The sequence below is a fragment of the Pelobates fuscus genome, chromosome 10 (assembly GCF_036172605.1).
Source record: "Pelobates fuscus isolate aPelFus1 chromosome 10, aPelFus1.pri, whole genome shotgun sequence".
In the NCBI taxonomy this organism is placed as follows: Eukaryota; Metazoa; Chordata; class Amphibia; order Anura; family Pelobatidae; genus Pelobates; species Pelobates fuscus.
The window spans coordinates 121523692-121535569 of NC_086326.1; the positions used below are offsets into that span (position 1 = coordinate 121523692).

An 11878-nucleotide genomic window follows, 5' to 3' on the forward strand; every position below is an offset into this window, starting at 1 on the left:
ACCCTTCAGCCTGCTTCCTTGAGCTTCTGGCAAAGATATCTCTAATGAGACAGAAAGGGGTATTTTTTATATACACCCCTTTACTTATTAACCCTTAATAGGGAACACATGGGATGGGTAGCAGCATTGTAACCAGGCTGTGTGATACAAAGTAAATACAAATACAAAAAGAGAAGTCCTGCGCTTAAGCTGCAAGGACTACAACACACATCAGCCCCAATATATAGTAAAAACCAAAGAAAAGAAAATGTTACTTGCGCTTTTTCCTTAATCCCTATGTATATTTAGACTACAATGCTGCTACCCATCCCATGTGTTCCCTATTAAGGGTTAATAAGTAAAGGGGTGTATATAAAAAATACCCCTTTCTGTCTCATTAGAGATATCTTTGCCAGAAGCTCAAGGAAGCAGGCTGAAGGGTCAGTGTTAGGACCCGCTTAGGGGGGGTCTGCCTTGACGTTGGCAGGCGGGCATCCCTCCAATGGCCATTGGAGCAACTAAATGACCTCCATTTGTCTAAATATACATAGGGATTAAGGAAAAAGCGCAAGTAACATTTTCTTTTCTTTGGTTTTTACTATATATTGGGGCTGATGTGTGTTGTAGTCCTTGCAGCTTAAGCGCAGGACTTCTCTTTTTGTATTTGTATTTACTTTGTATCACACAGCCTGGTTACAATGCTGCTACCCATCCCATGTGTTCCCTATTAAGGGTTAATAAGTAAAGGGGTGTATATAAAAAATACCCCTTTCTGTCTCATTAGAGATATCTTTGCCAGAAGCTCAAGGAAGCAGGCTGAAGGGTCAGTGTTAGGACCCGCTTAGGGGGGGTCTGCCTTGACGTTGGCAGGCGGGCATCCCTCCAATGGCCATTGGAGCAACTAAATGACCTCCATTTGTCTAAATATACATAGGGATTAAGGAAAAAGCGCAAGTAACATTTTCTTTTCTTTGGTTTTTACTATATATTGGGGCTGATGTGTGTTGTAGTCCTTGCAGCTTAAGCGCAGGACTTCTCTTTTTGTATTTGTATTTACTTTGTATCACACAGCCTGGTTACAATGCTGCTACCCATCCCATGTGTTCCCTATTAAGGGTTAATAAGTAAAGGGGTGTATATAAAAAATACCCCTTTCTGTCTCATTAGAGATATCTTTGCCAGAAGCTCAAGGAAGCAGGCTGAAGGGTCAGTGTTAGGACCCGCTTAGGGGGGGTCTGCCTTGACGTTGGCAGGCGGGCATCCCTCCAATGGCCATTGGAGCAACTAAATGACCTCCATTTGTCTAAATATACATAGGGATTAAGGAAAAAGCGCAAGTAACATTTTCTTTTCTTTGGTTTTTACTATATATTGGGGCTGATGTGTGTTGTAGTCCTTGCAGCTTAAGCGCAGGACTTCTCTTTTTGTATTTGTATTTACTTTGTATCACACAGCCTGGTTACAATGCTGCTACCCATCCCATGTGTTCCCTATTAAGGGTTAATAAGTAAAGGGGTGTATATAAAAAATACCCCTTTCTGTCTCATTAGAGATATCTTTGCCAGAAGCTCAAGGAAGCAGGCTGAAGGGTCAGTGTTAGGACCCGCTTAGGGGGGGTCTGCCTTGACGTTGGCAGGCGGGCATCCCTCCAATGGCCATTGGAGCAACTAAATGACCTCCATTTGTCTAAATATACATAGGGATTAAGGAAAAAGCGCAAGTAACATTTTCTTTTCTTTGGTTTTTACTATATATTGGGGCTGATGTGTGTTGTAGTCCTTGCAGCTTAAGCGCAGGACTTCTCTTTTTGTATTTGTATTTACTTTGTATCACACAGCCTGGTTACAATGCTGCTACCCATCCCATGTGTTCCCTATTAAGGGTTAATAAGTAAAGGGGTGTATATAAAAAATACCCCTTTCTGTCTCATTAGAGATATCTTTGCCAGAAGCTCAAGGAAGCAGGCTGAAGGGTCAGTGTTAGGACCCGCTTAGGGGGGGGTCTGCCTTGACGTTGGCAGGCGGGCATCCCTCCAATGGCCATTGGAGCAACTAAATGACCTCCATTTGTCTAAATATACATAGGGATTAAGGAAAAAGCGCAAGTAACATTTTCTTTTCTTTGGTTTTTAATAATTAATAAAGCTGTGGACGTTATAATCCAACAGATAAATTTGGTGTCAGTGTTTTATTTAAGGTAAACTAAAATAGCACCTGCCGAATAACGACGGTGCATATGTCATGATATATAATAAGGGGGGGTGCATTTAATATGAAAGAGGTGAATTACGGTTGGACAGACATATAGCGCAAATGCCAGGTTTTGTTTACATTTTGTTTCGTTCACAACTTGTACATTTGGCTGCGGTCTTAAGGGGTTAAATATGGTCTCCTCCTTTACTGTGTTGATTCCTTTTATGTATTTAAATGTTTCTATCATATCCCCCCGTCTCGTCTTTCCTCCAAGCTATACATGTTAGTAGTTACATTAGAGTGTACTGGCACTATTCCCTGTTTTACTGTCATACCACTAAGGGACAGTGTGGCATAAATATACCTCCCAACATTGCAAATGGACATGCCATGCTTACTCTCTCCCTCAAAGGCCCCACTCAGGGAACCTTAGCGCAGCATGACTGTGTCTAATGAATTGGTTGCATTGCAATTGCTGAGTAAAGTTCCCTGGTGTCTCGATTAATCGGGACAGTCCATGCTGACTCAGGCACATCTAGAATGTATGCTCTAAGCAGGGGTGGGTAACCACTGCCACTCCAGATGTTGCAACATAACCACTACAGCAGTAGTTTAGGCTGTAGTGTAGCTAAGCTGTGGAGGGCATGGATTTTAGATTTTCATGAGGAAAGTTAAGATATTCAGCAGTGGGTCCATCAAGAACAAAAAAAAAAATGAAAAAAAGACTTCTAGATGTATTAGTTATTTATCATGTTCAGTATTAATCTATTTAACTAAAAAATTATCTAATATTTTCTTATTAATTTCTCAGTCTCAAAAAGTATGGTTTGAGATTGAATTCATTAAAAAGTATAAGGCTACTATCACCTGCTTGGGTTCTCAGTTACACATTTTGCAAAAAAGTTTTTTAAAAAAAGTTAACCTAATCAGGTAGTGTGCCCTTCACTTTTGCATGTACTTTCTACCCTCTGTTTGCATTGTGATTTAGAATTTAGATAATTCACTCACAGTTGATAAGTCTATGCATATACTAACCAAGGCCAGTGTGTGTAAACAGATGTTGGTATTCACAGTAAGTTTTTAAAGACCATGATATTTTTGAGACCCACAGACTCCTACACAGCTTGACATGACCACTGAACCTTCCAAGCATGAACAATTTGGAGGATGGCTAAACTCCACTTATTCACAGTGTCTGTGACAACAGACTAAAATAGTTATGTTAGAAATAGAAATCTCAAACAATCTTATTGTGCACTATACATTTTCATTAAATGGAAAATATAGTGTTAGGAATAGGAAGATCACACTTTTGATGCTCTTCTTCGCCCTTTTACTCCCCCTCCTTCTACCACCTTGTCTGCCACAAACTTTGCATCTCACTTCACTGAGAAGATCTCTACAATCAGAGAAAAGATCTCTAATTTCTCTCCTTCCCCTACCAATACATCACCCAACCCCACTCCCTCCACCATTCTACACTCATTCACACCTGTTACGGCAGAAGAGGTTTCTGCTCTACTCCAGTCCTCACAACCCACCACCTGTTCCCTCAATCCTATTCCCTCATATTTCATCCACACCTTGTCTCCCTCTCTTGCTCTTCCTCTCACTAAAATTTTCAATCTCTCCCTTTCCTCTGGCACATTTCCCTCACCCTTCAAAAATGCAACTGAAACCCTGATTCTGAAAAAGCCCAGCCTTGACCCCAACTCCCCATCCAACTACCACCCTACTTCGCTACTGCCATTTGCATCCAAGACCCTCGAGAGAGTTGTGTACACCAGATTGACTGACTGACTTTCTCGAATCCATCTCTCTGTTTGACCCCCTTCAGTCTGGATTCCACGCTGGTTATGCTGTCGAAACGGTTGTGACCAAAGTATCCAATGATTTAATTGCTGCGAAATCCCGCAGCCATTACTCTATCCTAATTCTCCTTGATCTTTCTGCTGCCTTTGACACTGTTGATCATCAACAGTTTCTTCACATTCTCCGTAATTTCGGTCTACGGGATACTGATCTCTCCTGGTGCTCCTCCTACCTCTCCCAGCGCTCTTACAGTGTTTATTTCTCTGACTCTGCCTCTTCCCCCCAACCACTCCCAAGGTTCTGTCCTTGGTCCCCTACTGTTCTCTATCTATGTTGCCTCCTTTGGTAAACTCATCAGCTCCTTTGGCTTTTGTTACCATTTCTATGCAGATAAAAGTGTAAAGTGCTTGTGCGCAAAATAAATTTATAAAACCTTAAGTGTTAATTGATATCTTAATGTGCTTACATAAGTGGAGTGGGTGTTATCCCATATGACAACCACCTATACCAACCACACACTGCATATACTAATACTCTGTACAATATGCACTGGGCAATATGCACTGTAGGTATCTGTAAAAAGGAGATGAAAAACGCGAAGCACTCCTAGTGCAATAAAGTCATTTAAAATGCATAAACAGCTAAAACCCCCTAGTAGGATAAAACTCACAAATTAGGAGTGGTGTAAGCCCCACTCAAAACTATGGCGCTCAGGGAGGATCAGTCCCTAGAGTATGTGAGATCCAATATATGCTCTGGTGACCCGGGTAACAGGTAAAAAAATACTTTATTGTAGAATTAAAAAAGCTAAACAGCAAAAAATAAATGTCCGCCGTCTGCTCACCAACTCATGGGGAGTAAAGTGCAATATTACTGCTATATTGCACTTGTGTCACTAAACCCCACTCCCTCTAGAATGTCAGCTCATTGAGCAGGGCCCTCCACCCCTCTGTTCCTGCACGTCCAGTTGTCTGGTTACTGTTAGTCCACCCATTGTACAGCGCTACAGAATCGGATGGTGCTATATAAACAATAAAATAATAATGTATTCCTAACACTAAAGGATAATTTTGCATCCCCCTACAACCTTTTTTACACATGATTCCAGCACCAAAGTCCCTTGGAGCCGAGTCTGACTCCTCCTCCATCGATGTCAGCCAATAGGGTGACCTAATATGCAGGCACGTCGAGCACCACACCCATATTAGGCCTTCCCCTATATTGACTTGATGCTTTCCTATGGGGTTTTAGAAGACGCTGTACGTCCTCATGCAAAGAGTTCAAACAGAACTGTCCCACCTTCTCAAGTTATTGCTCTAAAAACATTCTAAAGTATACATGTGTACATGCATTATAAAATGATTTAAGGGGGGGCGGAGCCTGGCAGCCAAGCAGCTCAGTCGCACACTAGATGAGCTCTGAGCCAAAAAAGCAAAAACCCAAGAAAAATCCTGAAACCAAACCACCATATGCCTGCTTTCGATCCCTAGAGACAAAGACATACCACCACAGTACTGCACAAGCAGAGCCGAGGTCAAAATCGGCAGGTTGCAGCCAGGGGATCGATCCGAGGCCTACATGCGGCCTACACACACGGCGCGGAGGAGGCGGCCGCTCCTTCAGCCAACTGTGGCCCACATCTGACGGTCTCCCCGGCACACTCCATTCCCCCCCCCTGCCGGAGAGGGTTATCCCGGCACAAGCAGCCCATGGCCCAGGACTGGGGCAACACGCTCGACTTACCATCGACAACATCGAACCCACGAGGCACAAGATGGCGGACGCCGCACATCACCCAGCACCGGGGCTCCCACTGCCCCCCCTTTCAGAACGGCTCGACCGTCTGCTCGCAGATTTCTGGGCCAAGCTCGCTACCAGTGGGGATGCCCCAGAGGAAACCCCACTGATAACTACCCCACGAAGCTCCAGCAGGCAACCCGCGACTGTTAACCGGGCCTCAGGGGAGAACTGGAAAGCGGGAAGCCGGAGGAGAGCGAGTAGATGGCGGCCCAAGCAACTTACCCGCCGACCGGTGGTGAGTCACCCAAATGCCCAATGGGGACTCACTCTGTGGTCGCCCCCTCGGAGCACCTTGCATCTCTGGGTGAGCAATGACCAGGGTGGGAGAAGGCACCAGACTGGAAGACCCCTAGCTACCTGGCATGAGCCGGCATGGAGCAGCACCCTTACGAGACAGCAGACCCACACGGGAATCCCCTGCCATACACGACCTGATGCACTGTATGCCTCCCGCCCACACAAGCCCGATCAGCAACCCAGGGGACCCCGATATCGAGAGCCGAACACAACCGAAAGGGGGACCAGAAGCCTGAACGGAAGTCTGGGGGGCGCAGGCTGGATTGCCCGAACTTCATCACTGCCGCAGAGGGGAATAGGCTGAAATGGATGTCAGACACCAAGCCAGTGACCAGGGGTACCCAACACGGACGCAGCACAACATATGAGGTGGACTGGTACTCCCTAAACTTGTGTTGCCATCTGAGCTCTCCTGGACTACAAATCATCAGATGAGCATAACCTGGGCCTGGGCGCAGCGTGGCAGATGCCTATCACTATTCTTAGTTAGCATATTTTCCCTGAGCATACTTTATGACTAAGCACACTAGTTTTGCCCTAGTTAATCGTATAAATTGCATGTCCTGATGAGCAGAGTAGGGAAGCATTATTGGAAAGCGATATCAATATATACAACTTGTGTAGCAACATCTTATGCCTAATTAGCCTGAACCCAGCTCAGAATAACTGCTTAACCAGGCTGTGTGTCCCATAGCCTGTCTATTTCTCTGTTATTTCCATGCCAAGTCAAGCATAGATTGTATTTCATATGTTTTACTCTTGTTTCTTTTACTTTAACGCTGACGGTACCACCGTATAGTTTGAAGCTACCTTCATAACTACTACTTAATACAAGTTCTTAACCCTTTGGAAAGCCTACTTAATAATAAAAAAATTTGCCTATCAATCGTAGGAGATGTACTATTGTGTTACAATGATCCCACTATGTACAATTACTATGCATCCCCTCCTCTTTATTCTGTATCCCATTTAACCTCTGCCTCAATAAAAGAAAGATTGACAAAAAAAAATAAAAAATGATTTAAATGGGCACAATAGACACTGCATCAGCATCTTCCTTTAAAAGGTTATAGAATAAGTAACACTTCCCCTCTGTACCTTTTGGTTTAATGAGGAAGCATAAGCCTGAGCAGCAATAGGCAGATGTGATTGGCTGAAAATGTCAGCTGACCACTTTAAGACCATTTTAGTTATGACTCTGTATGCCTAGAAGGAAATGTATAAACTCTGTGTTAGCTATATCTCCAGCAGAGCTAGAGCAATAGGTGGTCAGGTACCTTCATTTAGTGCTCAACAGCTCAAAAATGGCTTAACTTTGATTGAATGAACAGCTCCAGATGTCAAATGCACTGTAACCAAATCAATTAGATGAAATCGGTATAGTGCCTATAGTGTCCCCTTTAAACAGGAAATGTCACTTTTTAATATGTTTAGCTATTCCTTTATTTTCACTAAATCTTGTCCCTCTGAAAATAAGTAAACGCAATCTAATAACTGTTGGAAGTAGAAACTTATTCCTGGCTTGCCTCATACACTGGCTGGGTTGGTTCTGCTCCTGAGTGGGGTTTGCTTGGGTTCTCTTGTATAAGTTCAATTACAGTTGACCAGGTGCACTGGGACTTCACATGCCCAAAACCCTTAAATCTGTAGCACTGGGTATCAGGGTTTATTGGCCACGATACATAAGAATTGCCTCCTGGTGCCACTCTTAAAGTGACAGATGATATACTCTCCCAGTGCTGCTTGGGGTGTTGCATCAACATTCGGTGCTTAGCAGCTGGCACTCTGGCCCAAGGTTGACTAACCTGTTTGTTGGTCCAGGAGCATCTGGCACTCAGGCCCAAGACCAGGTGCAGTGGGACGTACGTGACCAAATTTTTAAACCCGTGTCATTGGGTGGTCAGGGTCCACTGGCCTTAATATGTGTCACCTTTGGGGTAGTAGCTGGCACCTTGGTCCAAGACCATCCTGTCAGTGGAGTCATCACTGGGTTATGTTGGAGAACCCATATATGAGTACCTCTGTTAACCACATATTTGTTACCCTTTAACTAGTTCTAAATGTCCTGTGCTAATGCCAAAAGAATTGCTCTGTTAACATCAGCTGTTTTAGTGCATCCAAGCCCATGATATCTACCACAGAAGCCATTGCTCACAGGACCTGTTTATACAGCTGGCCAATTCGCTGTGGGTCTCTGATTTGCTCAGTCTATCATTTCGGAATTGCCTCAGATATCTATTGGCATTTAAGGCATATCTGTCTAAAAGGGCCCTTTTTAAGATTGAATTAGGGATGGACTCCTCATCTTGTAGAGTCCAGAACGTAGCTCTCATGTTACTAGTAAAGTTACCTTGTAGCAGGGAAATCCAATTAGCCGCTCTGATTCAGTAGTCCTGGCACTGTTTTTGAAATCCTGCAGAAAGCTGTCAATGTCCTCATTAGTTTCATCAAAGAGTCAGAAAGAGTGTCGAGTCACCATTAAATCAATTTGTAATCCGTGGGAGTCAAACTCCCCTTGGGTATGCTGTTTGCTCGTCTCGAAGTTCCAGGCAAATTTTATCTTGCAAAGCAAACCTTTCCTCCAGGGTGACAGGCTTATCATACAGGCCCAGAAACTCCATCAGCAGGGTAGTGAAAGGAGCAATGCTGACTTGTCTTCATCCATGTTCTGCAAGGTCTAGATTAATGCTGCTTTTTGAAGTTGGCCTGGATTGTCTTCTTGGTCAGTTACTAGTTTACAAAGAGTGGGAAGTGACAGCAGTTCATAGCCCACTGGCATTAGCACTGAATGAGGTAGACAAGAGAAAAGGAAAGGGCTGCGCCACAAGTAAAACATCTAGTGATACAACTGTATCTAGCACAAAAGCAAGGATAGGCCTAGTGCAAAGCAGTCTCACAGTGTAAGTTCTTATTATCCAAAGATGAAAGTCAGTGCTTGATAGGATGTACTGTCCTCAGTACGACTTGAACATAGATAATATGGAAGACAAGAGACAGGGATAGGTAATAGTGAAGCCTAAGCACAGTCTTTTATAAGTAAAAAACGTTTTGTTTTCTTCGAGGGGTTTTTGATGGATTCCCTTTGTTGGGGCCGCTGCCTGCCCATTTTCTGTGTGTTAATTAGCGCTGACCTACTGTTCTGTACTTTGAATGAGGTAGAGCAGGGATCCTACCGCTTGCCACCAGATGTGACGAAACGCCACCGGGGATGTAGATCTTCCAGTGAAGACAGTTTCTAAGACCGGAGATCAAGGCAGCAGCTACATCTATCCCAGCTTGTCCTCCCAGTCATGTATCGACCCAACTGCCTATCCTGCTTCTCCCAGGCAGGTGTTGACTCCTCTGCTCATTCTCCGTCTCCCAGGCAGGTATCAATCCCTCTCTGCCTGTCCTGCTTTCAACTATTGCCTTAACAGAGGCACTTGTTGCTCTCAAGCCTCCCAGCCTAATTACATATTGCAATTATACAAATAAATGCATTTTTCAGTTTCAGCAACAGAGGGCACTGTATCAACCCTGAATCAACCCTGATGGCTGTATTATAGAAACACTCAAAGCATCATGAAAAATTGCAGCATGTATTGGTTAGGGTGCCAGGAGTGTTCCCTCAGTTTGACTTCTTACCTGGCACTACTCCCCACATACACTACCATCTCCAGAGAGCCACGTGTTTCTAAGCAGGAACTTCTTTTAGACCTCCTGATGTAAGCCATGTAGGTAGCTATGTAAGTAGAGCACGCAGTTCAGAGATGTTCAGAGATGGTAGTCATGGAATGGAAGGTCACCTGGCGGAACCCAGGTGAGATGCCAAACTATTTAAAATCAGTTTGAATGTACCCCTGGCACTATAACTGCTACAGTAAGCTGTAGTGGTTATGGTGCTTTGTATGTTCCTTTAAATATATGTGATCACTACGGTTTCTGTAATGACAGATGACAAAATAGCATGACACATCAAGGCTCTCATTACAATTTATTACACTTTAACTCATTATTTATGGGACAACTGTCACCAAATTTTCACTTCTTGTTATTTTAAACATTTATTACATTTAATGAAACAATGATTTATTTGTAGTTTTTTTCTTTTAGAAACTTTCATCTTGTTTGTTATCCAACTGCTGCTCAACCTGACCTGACTTGCCTGCTGTTGCGGTTGCTCTGTGAGAAACCTGTCAGAAAGTAGAGTCTGACTCAACATGGCTGCTCAGCAAGATGTAACAGTGACATTTCCTCAAAAGAAAAAAAAAAAAAAACAATACACACCATTTGAAAAAGAAAACAGTTTTTTACTTAATATAATAACTTTTTTTGTTTGTTTTTAAATCGAGAAGTGGAAATTTGATGACAGCTGTCCTTTAATATTGAATGGTTTCATATGTTCCAATACATTTTTTGAAAGTAAAGTATTAATATAGTTATTCTACTGCAATGACACAATTCCACATACAAACACAGTCACAATGTTAAACAGCTGTTTACTAAGTAGACTTATCTGGAATAATATTTCATATTACATATGTTCATTTTTGTTCCTATATTTAATTTGGATATCCATTTCATGGTTCATCTGCTAAAAGGAATGCTTGCCTGGATTCACAAAAGTTTGTATAACACATTATTAGGCATATATCCAGTCCACACAGTGTTTCTAGTGAATTAGCAGTACTTACACAGATATAATGCTTATTTGAGCATGTGGACAAGTGGAATATTTGTACTAATATTCCTAATATAAATAAAAATGGACCCCTGTCAACTATGAACAGTTAGTGAAAACAGAGTACTGTATGTCTGGTAAAATATTTCCAAACTGGTTTAAATCTGCTAATTCTCAGTAAAAGGTAAAAACATGTAATACTTAAAATAAACAAACTAAAAGGAATCTAGAGGGATCAATGTTAACTTTAATGTAATCATGAAATATTGCCACCATTGTTACTGATCATAATTTTCCTAAACTACAATTGGGATAGTGTGTGAAGTATGAAAAGTATGAATTAACATACATTAAAAGTACATTTTAGATTTTAGGTCAAAATAGCCAAATTTGAAAAATTCCCCAAGGCAACTATGTTTTCAAATCAACGTTTTGGCCTAAAATTTGGAAATCACTTTCGGTTTTACTCAATTCTCAGCAATGCTTATTTTAGTGAATAACTCAGATTTTTACCGTCCGATACTACTTACCGGGGTGGCCTTCTCCCACAGACTCTGAAGTGAACATAAAAGTCACATCATCTTCAGACTGGTCAATTAAACCATCTACTGATCCATTCATGTTGTTTTCGTTCTCTTGAGTTGTATTCAGTGTGAAAGGACTCTTGTATGAGTTTATTGTGCTGTATTGACAGCTGGTGTTCTGTCCTGAATGCAGTCGTACAAACTCCTGCAGCTGTTGGTAGCTGAGTAACTTTACTCTTGTATGTTTTAGACTGAACCCGCCTATAGCAGTGTCACTGACTAGTCTGATTTGTCCGACAGCCAGCTTCTCCTATATATGGGAAGTGAATGTTTTTGAACAGCAGTTTGAAAATACTGGCACACGTTTCTTGTGTTGCAAAGGAAGACAGAATGTATTTACTTGTTTCTATGTTATCACAATAGCAATCATGACGTGATGAGTTGTTTATTAAAACGTACTTCATACACATCTATTTCTAGTTGCCATGGTATTTAGAAAAGTATATTGATGTGTTACACTTCAATGGCATTGTAAAGTATAGTAAAGAATTGAAATTATATAGAAATCATGAATATTATGTGTTTGTATCACTCACTTTTTAATGTTAAAATTG

At 42.2% G+C, this 11878-nt stretch overlaps 1 protein-coding gene across 1 annotated transcript in view; it reads right to left on the reverse strand.

The window, feature by feature from the left end:
* LOC134575289 (S-adenosylmethionine synthase-like) overlaps positions 1-11622 on the reverse strand; it is a 105402-nt gene extending 93780 nt beyond the window's left edge. Inside the window, exon 1 of the mRNA XM_063434550.1 lies at positions 11271-11622. Within this exon, the coding sequence (XP_063290620.1) occupies positions 11271-11361 (91 nt within the window). The 5' untranslated portion in view covers positions 11362-11622. The remainder of the gene's footprint in view (positions 1-11270) is intronic.
* Positions 11623-11878: the final 256 nt, after the last annotated feature.